This window comes from Sorghum bicolor, chromosome 3 (assembly GCF_000003195.3).
Source record: "Sorghum bicolor cultivar BTx623 chromosome 3, Sorghum_bicolor_NCBIv3, whole genome shotgun sequence".
Lineage (NCBI taxonomy): Eukaryota > Viridiplantae > Streptophyta > Magnoliopsida > Poales > Poaceae > Sorghum > Sorghum bicolor.
Window position 1 is genome coordinate 53,565,700 of NC_012872.2, and position 19,698 is coordinate 53,585,397.

Consider the following 19,698-nt stretch of genomic DNA (forward strand, 5'->3'; position numbering starts at 1 on the left):
AATGCGTAGCGTAGCTTGGTGCTAGATAAAGTGGATGTATACCTTCGTGCTTGGTGATAGGGTAAGTCATCATAGACATTGATGCCAAAGGTGTCGATGAAGGCTCTCAAGCTGTTGTAGTGGTTGAAGATAATGGCAAAACCCCTCTTCCCTATCATTCCGTCTTCGGATTGGCCATTGGATGCATGCATATATTTTAGTGCGACGATTTTCTGAAGAAAGATTTAGATTTGAGATAAGAAGTTACTAGAAAGCAGTTTTTTATCTTACAGAAAAAATCGATATTGAAAGTGAGATTTGAAAACTTTTGGAAAACATACCGATAGAGTTCTCTATTTATTTTATTTGTTATCTGACATAATCATTTGTTTTCTTTTTAGAAAAGAGACATGATCATTTGTTTACCAAAATTATTCTAAAAAGTTTTTGAGATGCTCCTACTCCAAGTTGTACCCTTGTTTCTCTTTGCCAACGAATACCAACGTATCATTAAAAAATAGTTCCAACTTTGAAATGAATGAACGAAATTAACAGAAACACCCGAGAATATTCTTGCTCCGGGAGACAGACAGCAGGGGCAAGGCAATCACAGGCAGCCTATATGGATCCCCTTTCCCCCAATTCCCCAAGCAGCCGCGAAGAGAGATCCCGCGCTCAACCACCGCTTCTCGGCCGCGGCCTCCCTCGGCCCCTCCCTTCCTCCTTCCCTCCGGTGGCCGCCGGGGACGGGGAGCGAAGAAGACTCCCTTCCTCCTTCCCTCCGTTGGCCGACGGGGACGGGGAGCGAAGAAGACTCCCTTCCTCCTTCTCTCCGGTGATAGCCGGGGACGGGGAGCGAAGAAGACTCCCTTCCTCCTTCCCTCCGGTGGTAGCCGGGGACGGGGAGCGAAGAAGCCTCCCTTCCTCCTTCCCTCCGGTGGTCGCCGGGGACGGGGAGCGAAGATGTTCTATGGGGCCATGGTGTGGGACCCGTGGCTGATCGTGTCGCAGATCGTGTGCCTGCAGTGCCTCTACTACCTGTCGCTGGGCGTCGCCATGGCGCTCCTCGTCGGCACCCGCGTCCCGCGACTCACCCTCCTCTACCTCTTCGACTTCGCCACGCTCACCCCGCGCACCCCCACGGGTTGGTGCGCCATCGCATCATTCCTCCTCGCCGCCGTCGCAGGGTACGCCGCAGCTCCCTAACCCCACTCTCATCCACTTGGTTCGTCCGAAACTGGAATGGATTCTTCTGGAAGTAGTCAAAACGCGAAATATGCCTGTCTCACGCAAGTTTGCTTCCGGGTGCGACAACTACTCTTGTCAATGGAAAGTTAAGCGGGCTGTGTGTTCCCAGTCCCAGGTGTCCAGATCTGTACGTTTGACTTGGAAATTTCAATTTCAACGTCTTTATAAATTGTTATTTCTTTAAGCACTAGTTAAGTGCAAAAGCTCAGAGTCAGAGGTATCGTTGGAGCAATTGGTATTGACATATGTAGAAAGTAGTGTGGATAAAGGTTTTTGTATTATTGTCATGAGCCCTATTCATTTTGCCATCCATTGTTTAGTAGCTACCATATGTATTTATTATGAAATACTCATAGGTGTTCTAGTGTGCTTGAGAGTAACAGGTACCTTAGTCTTCTTGTCGATTGCTTATTCTTGAGCCATACACCATTATTTTTTTTGGACGAAAAGCAAGATTTTATTATTAGCAGCAAACTGCTGCTAGGGAGGTACCAATGTTTTCTGATCGGCTTATCGTTTCTAATCGGTCTGGTACCGATCAGGACGATTAATCGACGATCAGGACGATTAATCGACGATCAGGACGATTAATCGACCTCTGATCGATCTAATCGTCCATATAATCGTTCAGCATATAGCAGGACTATATATCATATATGTATATAGGTGCAGACTTGCAGTTGCAGCAGGGAAGAGGGAGGAGGAAGCAGCAAGCAGCAGCGGGCTGCTTGGATTGGAACTGGAAGGGTAGGAGGAGGGAGTAAGATGCACACTGCAGGCTCAGCAGCTCAGTAGATGCATGAGCAGCAAGCTCAGCAGCTGATGGCTGGAGTTGGGAGAGAGGATTGAGAAGAGAGAGTGGGGGTGAGGTATATAAGAGAAACCCTAATGGGCCTGGCCCAAATAAATATAGCCTAGGCCAAAAGCAGCCCATCTACCAATTTAGCTCTGATCGGCCAAGAGGCCTGATCGGACGATTAATCGCGATTAATCGACGATTAATCGGACGATCAGGTTTCTGATCGCTCTGATCGAATCGGAGGCCCTAATCGAGTGCTAAGTACCGATAAGGACGATTAATCGCGATTAATCGGACGATCAGAAAACATTGGGAGGTACAATCGTTGATGTTTACAAAGGATAGTGCCTCCAAGATAGGACAACCTTCAACATGACCGGGATTTTTACAGAGGAAGTTGATATTATCAGATCCTATGACAGTCTTATAAGCCTGACCACCAAAACTTTCTAATAATAGAGGTGATTTTGGCGATGAATTTATTGGAGAAAAGAATGGTGGTCATATAGTAAATAGGTATGGAGGCAAGAGCAGAGTTGATATAAGTCAGCCTACCTGCATGATTCAGCTTGTTAGCTTTGAGCGTGGAAAGTTTGGCTTTGAATTTGTTGATGATGAAGCTGTAAGCCTTGGAGCGGTCAGCGTGATTAAAAATCAAGGGATGCCCAGGTAGATGGCATTGGGTAGAAGATCCTGGACAGGAAAGATGCTCTTAACAGCAATCTTACTTTGACTGTCAATGTTTCTGCTAAAGATGATGGAAGATTTGCTCAGGTTAGGGGTTTGACCTGAGGCAGCACAGAAGTTCTGAAGAATGGAATTAATTTTGGTGGCCTCATTATGAGTAGCTTGACCGCAAATGATAAGATCATCAGCAAAAAGGAGGGCATGGATGCGAGGACAATTGGGACCCAACGTGATGCCATGAATGTTGTGGGAGGATGAATTTTGTTGAAGACAGATGGGAAGCTCATTGACAGCCAAAATGAAAAGGTAGGGAGAAAGAGGGCAACCTTGTCTGACGCCACGATTAGGATGGAAGCTAGGACCTGGTTCACCATTGATGATCACCGACATTGTGGTAGTGGAAATACAGGAGTAAATTAAATCAATAAACCTGTCTTTAAAACCCTGTCTTTTCATGGCTGAGACAATAAAGCACCATTAAATTCTATCAAAAGCTTTTGCCAAGTCAACTTTGAGGAGAGTGGCTTTATGTTTCCAGCTTTTAAGATTAAAACTATGAATGATTTCCTGAGCTATAATAATATTGGAAGCTATGTGTCTACCTTGCATGAAAGCAGTTTGAGAAGGGTGAATGATATGGGGAAGATGTGTTTTAATTCTCTCAGCTAATGACTTAGCAATTACTTTATAAACAACATTACATAAACTTATAGGTCTGAAATCTTTGGGAGTGTTGGGATTACTAACCTTGGGAATGAGAGCAATGTGAGTTTTATTGAGTTCCTTAGGAAGGTAATTGTTATGATAGAAATCAGAGATTAAGTTATGAATATCCTATCCATTCCCAGGATGCTTTATAGAATCCAGCATTGAGCCCATCAGGACCTGGAGCAGCATTGCTTCTCATGCTGTTTATGATAGATTGAATTTCATGTAAATCTGGGGTAGAGTCAGTGAAGCTGTTATCTTCAATTGGCTGAATCGGTTCAGTTTGGGAGCTCCAAGCTGCACCTTCACGCCTGCAGTTGCTGTTAGAAGCAAAAATATCCTTGAAATAATTGTTAGCACATTGAGCAAGCTGATTTTGAGTGGTAGCATAAGAGCCGTCAGGTTCAGGAAGTGAGTGATCATGTTTTCCTGGCTCTTTTAATAATGGCTTGGTGAAAGAATCTGGTGTTCCTGTCACCTATGACAGACCAATTGTACTTGTATCTTTGTATGTGGTAGGCCTCCTCTTTTGCTAAAAGATTTTCGTGCTGGGAAATGAGCTCTCTTTGGAGGGTAGAATTTTGCTAGCCAGGGGGATTCATTTGAAGAGCCAGGAGCTTATCTTCGATGGTTCTAAGGACATCAGAGTTTTTAGGCTTGGCTTTTTGCCATTTGATGAGGTCTTTGGCAAGGAAAAGGGTTTTGAGGTGGAAGGGTCTGTTGCAGGATTTGTGCCAGCTTGTCATCAGTAAGTAACCACCAATTTTCAAACTTGAAAGGTTTTGAAGTCTTACCTCTTGAGGAGTTCAAAACAGCCAGAATGGGAGCATGATCACTTTTAAGCATAGGTAAATGATAAACATTAGTTTCAGGAAAAGTAGCACACCATTCAGCACTCCCTAGAAATCTATCAAGACGTTCATAAGTGGGATAAGAGTCAAACCGTTTATTTGTCCAGGTGTAAGCTGGACCCTTAAAGCCGAGATCAAAGAAACCGCAATCTTTAACCAAACAACGAAAATTCGAGATTAAACGGTGATTAACTGGACCAGGCCCTGTTCTTCAGATACATGCATAATATTGTTCATGTCACCCGTACAGACAAAAGGAAGATCCTGGTTGGACATGACAAAAGTACGAATTTGCTTCCAGATCCACGTAGTTTGGCGATGATAAGGGTCTCCATAGACACATACAAGACCATATTTCTTCCTAACATGCTTGTGATAACAACTAGCTAGAACATAAAAGGGACTGGACTCAACTACATCTAACTGAACCTGGCTTCTAGAAAGGACCCAGAGACCACCAGAATGACCATCAGCTGAAATGATATGAGCATTGTCAAGATTAAACTTATTGATCAGATCCATTTTTTTATGCTGGAGTTTTTAGTTTCAGAAATAAAGATTACCTGGGCTTTAGTGGATTCGATGAGATGGGCGAGATGTCGCATTTTGGCACTGTCAAGGCTCCCCCCTATGCCCTGACAGTTCCACGCCAATAGACTGATGGCGCCTGTGGCGCCTTGAGGGCTGGCGCCAGAGCCCCTTCATCTTGGTGTAGAACAGGCGAGTCTTGTTGTAGAAGAATGGGATGAGTGACATTCCCGTTGTGTAGATGATTGACGGGAGAGGAATCCTGAAGTTCCAATATATTGCTTCCCCCTCCTCCTTCTCCATCATGGCTAAGGCTAGAATAGCCACCCATTTGCCGGTTGCCCAGAACCTGATGAAGGCTCGGAGCGTTGCACAGGTCCAGAGACCTATCTTCAATTTCCATTGCCTCGTTGCCATTCCTGTTAGCTTCTCCTGGCATTCGTACTGGGCTCTGGATAGCATTGCATATGGGGATGTCAGCAGAAACAGCCAAACTGTTTCCCATAGTCCCCCTATGAAGAGGGCTGCCATTGCAAACAGGACTGAACTCAGGGGCTTCTTCTTGATTTGCTTCATTGAGGGGGAGACGAAGGAGTAGATCCCCCTTTTGTCCGGAGTCGTTGCAAACTCTGGTATTTTGTTCGTCCCAGCGCGAACGGTGAGGCCTAGGCCTAGCCCTTCCTTCGCCTTCCTGTTCATCTCCTCCAACGAAGGAGGTGGCGTCGGAGAGAGCTTCTTCAGGCGAGGGTGAGCGATGGCGGCGTATGCCATGATTTTTCTGTTGGCTTTGGCCCAGAGAGGATGGATTTTCCCTTGTTGATTGGCTGTTGTGGGAGCGTCCTCCTCTTCCTCTTCCATTTCGGGGACGTTGAGATCTTCCTCTTCCACTTTCACTTCTTCCTCATGAGCTTGAAGTGGCTCTGCCCGAGTGGCGGCAGAAGTCACTTCCTCCTGGTCGGGGATCGGCAGCTCCATCAGATCCAAGCAGCCTGCTTGGAGATCCAGCATTCCGCCCTCCAGACCCTCCATGCTTGGTAGGAAACCCTCCATACTCAGTAGCTTTCGGGTTGTGGGTACTGTGCTGGCTGTGGATGAATGGATTAGGGTTAGCAGGCACAGAGCTATGAGGATTTTTGGGGGAGGGAAAAGTGGAAGGGCTGGTGTTGTAATGGCTGAGGGATGCTCTGCTGCTCTGGGAGAGATGTTGGCTGATCTTGGTCGCAGGTGATGATTCATAGGCGAGGAGAGAAGGAGCATCAGCAGGCCTGCTGGGAGGAAGAAGAGCTCCATGAGGTTGTGTGATGGTTGTTTGGTATGGAGGGGTAGCACTGTTTGTGATCTGGAGACCAGCGAAATGACTTGTGGTATCAGCCTCCCTCTTCTTTCTGATTTCAAGCTCAAGAGCATCAGCAGATGAACCAGGAATCCCAGGCCTTGTTTAGTTCCAAAAAATTTTGCAAAACAGGCACTGTAGCATTTTCGTTTGTATTTGACAAATATTGTCCAATCATGCACTAACTAGGCTCAAAAGATTCATCTCGTCAATTTCGACCAAACTGTACAATTGGTTTTTATTTTCGTCTATATTTAATACTCTATATATGCGTCTAAAGATTCGATGTGACGGGGAATGTGAAAAATTTTGCAAAATTTTCTGGGAAGTAAACAAGGCCCCACTCGAGGTAGCAGGAGGGGTGGGAGATATATTGAGGCTGGTCAGGCGATGGAGGCCTTTGGTGGGTGGGAGTGAGTGGGAGGAGTGAGGGCAGGCTGCTCAATGGTGGCAGGGGCCCCTTGAGTTGAACGGGCCAAATTGCCCTTGCTAGCTGTAGAGGGAGAGCGAGCGACGCTGATAGACACATGGGCCTGGGCTGAGTGGTAACATCGAGAGCACAGTGGACCCGTGTACTGTCAATCAAGAGGGGTGGGCCTCCGGTGTCACAGGCCCGGGCTGAAAGCTGCAGCTGCAGATGTGAAGTGGCAAGGGGTTCAGGCCTTGTTTAGTTCCGAAAACCAAAAAGTTTTACAGGTAGCACTTTCGTTTTTATTTGATAAACATTATCCAATCATAGAGTAACTAGGCTTAAAAGATTCACCTCGCAATTTACAGGTAAACTGTGCAATTAGTTTTTATTTTTATCTATATTTAGTACTCCATGCATGTGCCGCAAGATTCGATGTGACAGAGAATCTTGAAAAAATTTTGGATTTTGGTGGGAACTAAACAAGGCCTCAGCTTGACTTGGTGACCCACTGTCTCAGTCTGACATTTCAGACTAGTATCAGCATGAACAGTGGGGGCCTGAGTGGTGTGAATATGAAGCTAGGGGCAATTGACTGCAGCTATTGATGCAGGGTAGAGTTGGAAGCATGGCAAGGCTGGTATCAATGGCACCAGTGGGAACACGTGGTGGCTCAGCATTGACCGCAATGGCCGAGGCAAATTGAAGCCTGGCCTGATGGAGTAACAGTGGCGGAATTGAATTTGGTCTTTGACACGATCCATAGGAATTTCAGAGAGCTGTGTCATCCAAGGACCATAGATGACAAAGGGAATTTCAGAAGATTTGGGTGTGGAAAGAAGTTTTTGTTCACGGATTTTGCAACTAGAGGCATTGTGGAAAAAGCCAGCACAGTAAGTGCAGATTTTTGGGATTTTCTCATAATGAACAAAGGCAGTGATAGAATCTGTGGGGGAGACAGAAATTTTGATACAATCCGCAGCCTTTTTGGTTATGTCAACTTTGGCACGGATGGATATGAAGAAAGGGTCCCTGTAGAGGCCGCTATTGGTGATTTGATCGTAATCAGAAGGGGCAGCAATTTTGGAGAGGAGCGTGACAATAAAGGGAACACTGCGGAGGTTAGGGGGAACCCCGAAAAGTTTGATGGTGGTATGAAGGAACTGAAAGGTGAAGTTGGAGTGATGTTTATTGGGATCGTACCATTCAAAAAGAAGGGTGTCTCTTCTCCCAACAACCCAGGAATTGAGAATATTGAGCATTTTTTCATGGCTCTCAAAACTCACAAGGAAAAGATTGGAGCTGATTTCATTGATAGCAAGGTAATTCCTGGCCCAAGCTTTCCTCATATCGCTTCTAATGGCTTGCAAAAGGACATTTCTGGGCGGCAGAGAAGGAGCAATTTTGACAAGCAGGGAGAATTCAGATTGCACCTCATCCTCATTGTCCAAGCGGTTGGAAATTTGGAGCGATTGCATGGCACTAGTAAGATCAATTTCAGGGGTAGAGACAACGTGATCCTCGAAAGGAGGACCAGGAGGGTTGGGGGGATTTGGGGGGTGACCACCAGAGTTTTGAAGAACAGTACTCATATTGGGCAAAGAGAGATTTGGTAGGAAAGCCAAGAGTGAAGAGAGAAAGTAAAGCATGGGAGGGGCAAGATTTAAAGGGACAGAAGAGAGGAGGAGGGAGCAAAAGGAATAGGGAAGGGAATACACAGAAAACACCTCAGGGAAAGAGGGAATAGTGGAGGAAAAACACAGAAAACACCTCAAGAAAGGAGGGAATAGGGGAGAAAAGAAGGAAAGAACCTCGAAGAAACGAAGGCAAAAGAAAGAAGAGGAGAAACAAGGAAAAGAAACACAGAGGGGAGTAAAGAGAAATCAAATAGAGCAAATGGAAGAAGCAATCACACAGGAAAAACAGGAGGAAAAGATCAGAGCAGGGAGTGAGAATCAGGAGGAGGATGAGAGCAGCTACAGGAGCCAAGATAGCCGGCAATCCGCCCAGTTTCTCACAGCTCTGGTTAGATGCGCAGGAAGCTTCGCTGGGCACACCTGTACTTGGGCCGATATTTGTTGCTTTCACTGCTATTTTGATTGGCGACTCAGTTTAGATTGGGCAGGGTCGACAACGGTGGAGTGGAGTCGGTCGGCATCGCCGCCTCGCTGGCAAAGGGTGGAAGAACTGTGGTCTGGGGCTATATACACCATTACTTTCTTATATAAAAATAAATGACACTAACATATTGCACATTTGTTAAATACTTTTCTGATGAACTGGAGTAAGCTGGCTGTATTCAAAACATACCCCCCCTGCATTCCTTCTTTTCTGACAGGATAGTGGCAGTAGATACAAGGTACAAAGGTAAAGAGGAAAACATCTTTTTTTGAAAACATCTTTTTTTGCTGCCTCGCATGATCACTCCTTCCCCAATTTTCTTTTCTCGAAAAAATGCAGGAGATCTGTGTCCCATTATATTAAGAAGAAAGAAGGGTATAAGAACCCAGAACTTACAAGACACACCCAAACACAACTCACTCACACACAGAACTATGAAACTGCAGCCTAGACGCGGACGTACATAGGCTAGCAGCAAGGCGACTGACAAAGACTAATCGCCTGGGAGATGGGCAGTCAAGAGGGGGGGAAGCCCATGAGCCCCTGCCAAGGTCCACAAACGGCGTTCCTCACCTGCCACTGCTAAAGCCCCAGCCACACTTGGAGCCACTCCATCAAAAACACAGCGATTACGATGGTTCCACAAAATCCAGGCTCTTAGGGAATTAACCCCTTGCCTCACCAAATCCGAAGTAGCATTAATAGCTCCCTCCCACCAATCCAGAAAGTTATTATCAGTGGGCTGAGGGGACAAAGCCTGGAGGCCGACCTGCCGTAGCAAAAGGAACCAAAACTCCCTAGCGAAGACACATTCAACTAGGAGATGGTTGACTGTTTCCTCTTCTTGATCACAAAGCGGACAGCATTCCAGACGAGGCAATCCACGCCGCGCAAGGCGGTCAGCCGTCCAACATTTGTTGTGGGCCACTAAACACATGAAAAACCGGCATTTTGGTGGTGCCCATGTCTTCCAAATCCTTTCCGATGGTGCAAAAAGAGTAGCACCCATGAAAAAACCCTCATATGCCGCTTTGGCTCAGTATTGGCCATTTGAAGAAAACCTCCAGATATGTTTATCCTCCCTTTCTGGCTGTAGAACAATATCTGAAAGGATATCCCACAGTTGAAGATAATCAAGAATTACTCCAACAGTTAGAGCTCCCTGTATATCAGTAATCCAAGCCCGGTTATTGAGGGCTTCCTTAACTGTACGCGGTTATTGAGGGCTTCCTTAACTGTACGCTGCCTGATTCGTCTCTTGGAGATGACAGCAAACAGTTGAGGAGCCAACTCTGCAATACTCTGACCGTGCAGCCACCTATCAGTCCAAAATAGGGTATGCTCACCGTTACCCACTTCAGAAATAATAGCCACCGCAAAGAAAGCTTTCGCTTGATTAGGGACATGAATTGGGAGATGGGCCCAAGGGCGGTTTGGCTCTGATTTCTTCAGCCATAACCATCTCATTCGCAAAGCCCAGCCGAGAGTTCTTAAATCCGAAATTCCTAGTCCACCAAGTTCAGTTGGTCGGCAAGCCTTAACCCATGCTACAGGACAGTGCCCTCCCCTCGCTTCCTTGCGACCGCGCCAAAGAAAGCCACGCCTGATTTTGTCAATTGCTTTAATAGCCCAATCTGGAAGGCCAGACGCCACGATAATATAGATGAGCATACCAGTTAGCAGTTAGCACAAATTGAATTTGAACCCTCCTTCCTGCTCTTGTCATCAGCTCTGCCTTCCACCCCGACAATTGATCAGCAATGCGGTCAACAATGGGCTGCACTTGACTCCTATTCAGTTTTTTCAAGGAGAGAGGCAAACCTAAATATCCGCATGGAAATTCAGCAAGGTTACATGGCAGCAGGTTCTGAATAACAGACTCCTTCCCCAATTAGACAGTACCAACCTTTCAATTCACTAATTTCCTTAATATCTGGTGTCCAATGTATCCATTTCGAATTAAAGCATCTCGAGCAAGTATCAAAACAGCAGAATACCAATTGCTCTTTTCCTGTAATAAGTATTTTCAGAGTCTAGCTACTCGGATTAGCCCATTTTTTTTAGACACTAACTTTCTTCTGGATAATTTTGTAAACTGAAGCAACAATATGAAGGATAAAGTAATCATTTTGATCCCATCTTTAGCTGACAGTTTGGTATTATTTATTGTTTTTGAAGATTTGCAACTCTTCTTTGTTTTGGTGAGAAATGATTTATTGCTAATCTTGCTTCCATGCTTTGCTTGAGCAGAGCTGGGTTCATGCTTTATGTGATTGAGAGAGCCAAGAAGTGCCTGGACTTTGCAGCAACACTCTACATAATCCATCTCTTCATTTGCATTGTGTATGGTGGATGGCCAGCTTCAATTACATGGTGGGTTGTTAACATCACTGGTTTGGCAATCATGGCTCTCTTGGGTGAATACCTATGCATTCGGCGGGAGTTGAAAGAAATTCCAATATCACGTCTTCGTGCAAGTAAGTGATTCATTCACATTAATTGCCTTTTTGTTTCCTTTGGATACTTTGTTTGTACATGTAGACTCCATTCCAATGTATTTGCTTACCTAGTTAGCCTCTCAATTATTTTTCTCTGCGCAAGAGTCTGGTTCAGCAAGAATTTTACATTGAATTGAAAGTTACACATGCTTACAATGAACTCTGAAGCAATGAACATGTTACATTTATTTAATAAGGTTACATTCCACCATTTTTATAGCAACATTAATTTTGCAACTTAACCATGTCCTAATACTTGATCTACCATTTTACTATACCTTTGATGACCACTAAAAGATCTCACACTGTACTAGTGTAGTCATAGGGCATATTGTGTCAGTATAATGTAATATGAACATTCTGAAAAGATTTCTGGCCTGGTTATTTCACTGATGGACTTGTAGAGAAGGGAGTCCAAAAGTTCAAGTAGAGAGATATAACAAGTTTATGCTCACTGCTCAGACATGCTCAACTAAGTTGCTTGTTTATTTGGTTAATGCCTTTACATTTTATGTGCTATATATTTTATTGCGCTAATGTCAAATGTATGCCAAGTTGCCAGTAGCATCAAGTAAGTACTGGCAACTTGTTTCCTTATCCTCATCATCTGTATAGGGGTAGTTTAGTTTGAAGCGGTGACATGATACAGGACCTGGTTTTCTTGTTTGGATTAACTTCTTATTTAATTACTGGCTGCAGTATAATGATATTCCTGCTATGGCATTTAAGATGTTGCTTCTTTCTTTCTTTCTCAGGCCGTGTTTAGTTCCGGTAGGAAAAAATTTCACGACACTGTAGCACTTTCGTTTGTTTGTGGTAATTATTGTCCAACTAGGGACTAACTAGGCTCAAAAGATTCGTCTCGTAAATTTCGACCAAACTGTGCAATTAGTTTTTATTTTTATTTATATTTAATTTAATACTTCATGCATGCGTCTAAAGATTTGATGTGACGGGGAATCTTGAAAAATTTTGGGTTTTGGGGTCGAAGTAAACAAGGCCTCAATTTATGACGAACGCCATAATTTTCATCAAACCATCGATGTGCTGAAGCTTAAGTTTAACTGACATTTTCATTGATATGTTTTAATTACAATTGTTGGTGTTCACCTGAGTCTCCTGAAAGTTCTGACAAGCTGTACTTTGAGTACTTTGAGGGAAAAAAAGTACTTCCTGGCCATTTGCTGAGTTAGCGTTCTTCCCCTGTGATCCTCCTGAAAAGGGAAATGCTCTGAGTACAATCATTTGAATATAACTATCTCAGAACATGCAGGAGAGCTGTGTATCACTTATGTTAAGAAGGAAATAGGTGTATGAGAAACACCAAAACAACAAAGAAAACACCACAACACAACCTGACACGCATAGCCACAACTAGCCCACACACACTCAATAACAGACACTCCCAGACACACAGTAACAAGAGTACACACACTCACAAATAAGGGATGGATGACCAAGGAACCAACAATTAGGCAACACCAAGTATCTGTTCAGCCAACAAGGTGATGCCCCTAGCACCCACTACACCCCATAACCTTATTTCTTCGAAGACCGAAGCTAGGATACCCTGCAGATTAGGCGAAGCACCGGTTATGCCCCTAGCACCCACTACACCCCATAACCTTACTTCTTTGAAGACTGAAGCTAGGATTCCCTGCAGATTAGGCGAAGCACCATCAAAACACCACTGATTACAATGGGTCCAAAGCAACCAGGCTCCAAGAATAATTAAGGAATTAAGAGCCTGCCTATCCTGACCAGTGGCAATCTCACTAGATCAGCTCCACCAAACTTCAAAGGAAAGCTCAGCTGGCTGGGGAGCAAGGTTCTGCAGTCCAAATTTCTGGAAGAGTTCAAACCAGAAATGCATAGAGAAGACACAAGAAACCAGTAGGTGATTGATGGTTTCCTCATCCTCATCACACAACAAACATTTCTTGTGATGCTGAAGATCCCTGCAAGCAACACGATCTGCAGTCCGTCACTTATTGTGGATGACCAACCTCATGAAAAAATGGCATTTGTTAGGAGCCTAGGTTCTCCAAATACAATCCCATGGACTAAATTAAATGGTGCCTTGAAAGAAACCCTCATAGACTGATTTTGCAGTGTAGACACCGGAAGCAGTGAACTGCCATATGTGTTCTTCTGACTGAGGCTGTAAAACAACTTGAGAAAGAACCCAAAGATTTAAGAGTGTCGCGAGAATCCCAACAGAAAGTGCACCTTGCATGTCACCAATCCAAGTGTTATTAGTAAGAGTCTCTAATACAGTAATGATGTATGCTTATTGGCTCTTCTTTTGGGCACCAAAGCAAAGAGCAGTGGAGCAAGGTCCTCAAATTTCTGCCCATGAATCCATCTTTCCCTCTAGAAAAGAGTACCGGCGCCATTGCCAATCTCAGTGCAGACTACCATAGAGAAATAGCTGACACAGGAATGAACTTCAACCTGGAAAGGCCAGGGTCGGTCAGTTTCTGTTTTCTTTAACTAGAGCCAGCGCACTCACAATGCCCATCCCATTAGTTGCAGGTCGGAGATGCCAAGGCCCCCAAGTTCAATTGGGCAACAAGTCTTAATGCAAGCCAGAAGGCAATGGCCATCATTAATTTCTTTTCTTCCCGTCCAAAGGAATCTTCTGCGAATCTTATCAATTTCTTTGATGGCCCATGGTGGGAGATCGACTGCCATAGCAAGATAGACCACCATGTAGTCTGTACGTTTAGCAGCCTCTTCTGAAAATTCTGATAATATGATCCAAATAGGTCATTTTGTGAAAATAAGAGCTTCCAGCCTTTTCCCTAGTCCTGTCTACTTTGTACACATTGGCAACTCATGCTGATAAACATCCAATTGGTAATAATGTCTAATGTTTAGGGTTTAAGGCTACAAAGCTAGCATGGCTAAAACCATCAGGGACTCAGCAGGGAGAGGAAATAAAGTGGAACAACTTGGGTCACTGGTTTGGGTTTCTGATAAGCTTTCAGTGTCAGAGTTAGGATTTTATATGAGAGATTTACTTGTATGGCCCTCAAAAAAATGCCTTTTGCTTGTATGACCTTTTTTTTTTGGAACTTCCTTCTATGGCCCTCAAACGAACTTTCATTCCTTCTATGGCCTTCCGTCTGTTTTCAGCACTTAACGGTGTTAAGTGGAGTAAAAAGACCATAATACCCCTGGTGTGAATTTTTTTTCGCAAAGTTTGGTTTGTTTCTTGTATATTTTGAGTAATAGTAAACAAATAAAATGACAGTTTGGACATTATAACAGTACATATTTGGATCACAGTAAATATTTGGACAGCATCACAGTACAGTACAATATGTTCTAAAAAAATTCATTTTTACAAGAAACAAACCAAACTTTGCGATTTTTTTTTTCAACTTCTGTAAATCTGAATTTAGAAAGCTGTAGTCTGTCAATTGGAACAAATGCTGCCATGCGTCATTACTGGCTCATCATTTTCTGGATCTGAAACAGTATATGCATATAAATTTTTTTTGATATTTCATCTGGTTGAGTGCCCAAGTGTTTCCTTGCCAATTATCATAGTAAAAAAATCACTGAAATGACATGTTATCTCCGTTTCAACCCAGTTGTCCATAAGGGAAATCAATAACATTAGAGTTCCTATCTACCCCTGCTATAATTATATCAACATGGTTAATGGTTGAAAAATGTCATTTGTTAGGGTTCAAGAATCATAGATTGGTCAACTATTTTGAATCAGAACAAGTGTTGAATATTGCGGGATTCTGAAAATTTGAACTTGGCTCTAGTACAACATGTTGCTATCCTTCTCCCATGATTCTTTTTTTTTTTTTGAAATTAAATCAATTTTTCATACTGACTTTTGACCTTTTCATCTGCTGATTGGTTTGTTTCTTCTGTTCAGGTGTTTAATCTCACATGCTAAAAGAGTATAGGTGATTTCAAATGGTGTTATCCCAGGAGGTGCTTGTTAATATGTTTCTTAAGGAATACAATGACTCGCAATGAAGGCTTTGTTCTGTTATTTCCAATGGATACTTCTCAAACTTTGCATAGAGCGTTCATCTGATGCCCAATCTCCCAGTAGACCATGATAAACTGATTGATCTCAGAGTTCCGACCAACGGAAATGGCAGCTCAGTCTCAAAATCATACATTCAAGTCCTCCCTTGCCCCTTATGAAAAAGAGTTCCAGGCCTTCCTCTTATGAAAAAAAAAAGTTCCCCTTGCCTATGTTCTAGCTACAGTTTGCTGCTTGACAATGTATGTCTAGATATCAACATGTGCATTCTTTAGTAATATATTCTTCTTAATACATGCAAGCACCCATGGACTCTTGTCTAGATGTATCTTGCAAATAATATATCTAGTGCTATATGCTAATTCATGCTATGAGGGTTGTGATCTACCCCTCCTTTTGAGGGACGATATGCTCAGCTGTGCTCGTGTGAAAATAAAACAATGGCAAAGAAAGGACTGGGTTTAGCCCAAAGAAAAAGAAGCTCGATTGAAGATGGAAGTTTAGGTTACTGGATCACTAATTAAACCAGTGTTTACGGGTCAAAGTAGCGTTTTTTATTTATTCCATATAAATTTATTTCTCATGTTCTTGTATAAACAAGGTCAAATCACCAATTATTCAAAACCTTATGTGGCTATAGGTGAGTTAGCTACGAGAACAGCTCCTTATCGTTCCAGAAGAGATTTTTTTTTTCCTTTGGTTGCTAAATTCTTCTTTGCTGGAAGTGAATTTGAGCTATGTGCGGGGTTGGGTAGTTGGGTTATTCCCTGAGTCAGAACTGAATAAGTCGATAAACTCGGGAGAGAAACAAAGAAGCAGCAGATGTAGAACAGAGTAGTGATGGCTTGGCTGGAGCAACCGCCATGCCAAACAGGTTAAAAAGCTCCAAACCGAATTGAGCCTGGCCTGAGCCCAAGTGGACAGGGTCTAGGTATAGATCCTGCTGTCTAGAAAAAAGTTTCTTGATATGAGCTGACCCGAAACTGTTTTAACTATTTTACACTGTAAAATGAGCAAATAGCCTATCCAGGGCTGAGCCCAAGTTACCCAGTGGGATGGTCATGGACAAAACTTTTTTGGCCCGAAGTAATCGGGCTTCCTTTGACCCGGCCTACAAAATGCTTAGGTTTATTTAGAACCTAGCAGACTTGAAGCTACAACGGAATCAAGAAGGGTGAAAGAAATTTACCAAATCAAGTGCTATATTAGCATATATCTGAAAAAATCGCTAATATAGTCAAATTACATCATCTGACTTCAACTTTTCAACTTCCTCGACGATTTGACATTGTAAAAAAGACAAATGACTTATGATTTAATTTTCATTTTCAGGAAAAAATGATCAAAATGAAAATAAATACAATACTATGGAGAGCAACATCAATGTGTTAAATTCTTTGTAAGAGATCATCACACTTATTTATTGCGATACAATGTGAAACCTCCAACATTGCCTATATGACTTTTTTAATCTTTCTTTTCTCCCAACCATTTTTAGCAAACCCTCTATGCCCACCACATTTCTTATCTCTAAACAAGAAACAACTAAAACAATACGCTCTACCTCTAGAGTTAGTGTTATTCAAGCCAACTTTTAAACTCATCAGACCATTTTGGGATAAACCTTTCCGTACCTCCTCAGTCTCTCTCTCACAGGAAAATCAAGTGTGCGATGCGAGGCTGGCAAGGACCATTCTCCATGTTGCTTAGGTTGTTGGCCTCTATCCACTAGCGCCCTGAGTTCTACTATCTTAGTGTTTGATTGTGTCAGGTCGCAAACTATTTTGATTGTGTAGGTTGCGCATTTCGGTCTATGGTCTCGGCAAGGTTTTAACTTCTTAGGATTAATTATAGATCGTGAGTTGTAGTTCTCTTTTTCTCCTAATAAAACACATGAAAAAAAAGAGAGAGCACACTGCTATACTGTACACCAGGCTCTCTGGTGTCTGTGTTGAGGAGCAGGTGGGTTTCCATGTCCCTTTTGTCTCCTGTATCTCTTCTAGCCGTGTGTGTCTCTAGTGTTTTGATTGTTGTATCCCGCCCGCGTTGATCCAAATCGAGCGACGATTAGGTGCAGAAAGAGTGGCAGCATGGCCTGCTCTTACCCGTTATCGTACAGGCGGATTCCCGTTCCCAATGGCTGTTTGGCTCATGGAATTGCTGAGGACCGGAATTGATACGTTTGGCGCATGGCAGACGATGAGTCATCTGAAGTCTGAATTGTGATCCGATCCGGCGGGCAAATTAAGCAAACAGTATAGCATGGGCAATTAGGCATCGGCACGTATAGTTAAGCTTGGCAGAGACGTGGTTCCGTCCGTTGCGTGCCATCAGATATGCGCCGAAATGGAACACCTGAACTGGAATCGCCAGCGAGGACGCAGGGATGTCTGCGTTAGCTACAATCCACATGGCTGCAGGGTTTGGTCGTATGGCAACGGCAAAGGCTGCGGTGGGAACACCAGCCGGGCCCCACTCACATGCAGCAGCAGCAGCAGCAGCAGGCCGGCCGAGGAACGATCTGAAAGCCTAGCCGCGAACCAAATCATCGCAATCCTTGTTGTTATTCGCTTAGTACTATTATTACTACTAATCATCACCACACCACCGGCAGCTAGCATCAAATAAGGTGTATGGTAGTATCTGCCGTGTGCTCTATTCCATTCCATTCCTTGCCACTAAACATGTTTAATTTCTTTGGTTGTTAGTAGCAATGTTTTCTGATCGGCTTATCATTTCTAATCGGTCTGGCACCGATCAGGACGATTAATCGACGATCAGGACGATTAATCGACTCCTGATCGGTCTAATCGTCCATATAATCGACCAACATAAGCAGGACTATATAAGTATATATCATATATATATATGGTATATATACCATATACTCCCTCCATGCCAAATTATAAGTCATTCTAAGAATCTTGGAGAGTCAAACTTTTCTAAGTTTGACCGAATTTATATTATAAAATAATAATTATTATGGTACTAACTAAGTATCATTAGATTCTTTCTTAATTATATTTTTAAAGTATATTCACTTTATGTTACAAATTTTAATATTTTTCTCTATAATTTTGGTCAAACGTGAAAATGCTTTGACTCTCCAAGATTCTTAGAATGACTTACAATTTGGGATGGAGGGAATACTATATATTTATATATTACACATCAAGCATCAAGACTATATTTCTGGTTAGTTGACTATATTTCTAGGCAGCAGGGAAGAGGGAGGAGGAAGCAAGCAGCAGCGGGCTACTTGGATTGGAGCTGGAATGGGGAGGAAGAAGCAGGCAGCAGGGAAGAGGGAGGAGGAAGCAGCAAGCAAGCAGCCCGCTGCTTAGCAGCCGGGGTACGGGAACATGGGCACGTTCCTCGTTCCGAGAACTTCGTCCCGAAACGTGGAACGGAAACATCATGGAACATCGTTCCCAAATGCGGTGGAACACGAATCATATATAGGAGCAATCATAGGAACGTCAGTCCCAAGCGACTATGGAACTTCGTGGTGTGTGTGCATACTGCGCCGTGCCCGTCCGTGAGCGGTCGGCGAAAAATCTAGATGGTGATCGACTCATTGGCCTAGACCTGCAATGAGCCTTAAGGTTGGAGTTGGACAGCCCTAAATAAAACAAAAATACAATAGTAAATTATATCACGCTAGGAATCGAACTCATTTGGTTCAAAACAACACGTAAAACTACCTGAGCCAACCACTACGTCCCAAACACGTTCCTTTAGAAAGTGGAACGCGTTCCGCAACTTAAAGGAACGAGACGAAGCTATATACCCCCTACGTTCCATAGTTTATGAGAATGTCGTACCGCGTACCACGTTTCCGTACCACGTACCCTATGTTCCGGGAACTTGGCTGCTAAGGCCCGCTGCTTGGATTGGAGCTGGAATAGGGAGGAAGAAGCAGGCAGCAGGGAAGAGGGAGGAGGAAGCAACAAACAAGCAGCAAGCAGCACGAGCAGGAGCAGCAGCTCAGTAGCTGACAGCTGGAGTGGGAGTGAGGACTGAGAAGGGAGTGGGGGTGAAGTTATAAGGGAAACCCTAATGGGCCTAGCCCAATTAAATATATCGCAGGCCAAAAGCAGCCCATCTGCCAGTCAACTCTGATCGATCAGAAGGCCTGATCGGACGATTAATCGGACGATCAGGTTTCTGATCGCTCTAATCGAATCGGAGGCCCTAATCGAGTGCTACAGACCGATAAGAACGATTAATCGCGATTAATCAGACGATCAGAAAACACTAGTTAGTAGTAAGTACTAGTAGTATATAATTGGCAATGATCAACACCGCGTGGACTAGTGTCGATCAGTAGTAGTGGTAACGTAGCCAGCAGCATCCGTGAATCCATGCGTGACGCCGATTACAGCCAAAAAAAACATGTACGTATTAATATACTCCTATGAGCCGTTGAGCACTTGCCAACAATACCTGGTAATCAAGCTCTTTGAAGCATTGAGAGCGCAAGCACGAGACAGGCTGGGTGTGTAACGGAAAGGGCCTCATC

The 19,698-nt window shown here is 43.7% G+C and overlaps 1 protein-coding gene across 1 annotated transcript; it reads left to right on the top strand.

Annotated features, from left to right (window-relative positions):
- On the top strand, positions 613-15,547 carry LOC8082474 (protein SYS1 homolog). Its single transcript, XM_002455834.2, has 3 exons — positions 613-1,166; positions 10,914-11,140; positions 15,060-15,547. The coding sequence occupies exons 1-3, from the start codon at positions 943-945 to the stop codon at positions 15,065-15,067; spliced, it is 459 nt and encodes a 152-aa protein (XP_002455879.1). The 5' UTR covers positions 613-942; the 3' UTR covers positions 15,068-15,547.

Coding starts and splice junctions, on each gene's coding strand:
- LOC8082474 (XM_002455834.2), top strand. CDS start 943: ATGTTCTATGGGGCCATGGTGTGGGACCCGTGGCTGATCGTGTCGCAG. Junction 1,167..10,913: donor CTCCTCGCCGCCGTCGCAGG/GTACGCCGCAGC, acceptor TTGCTTGAGCAG/AGCTGGGTTCATGCTTTATG.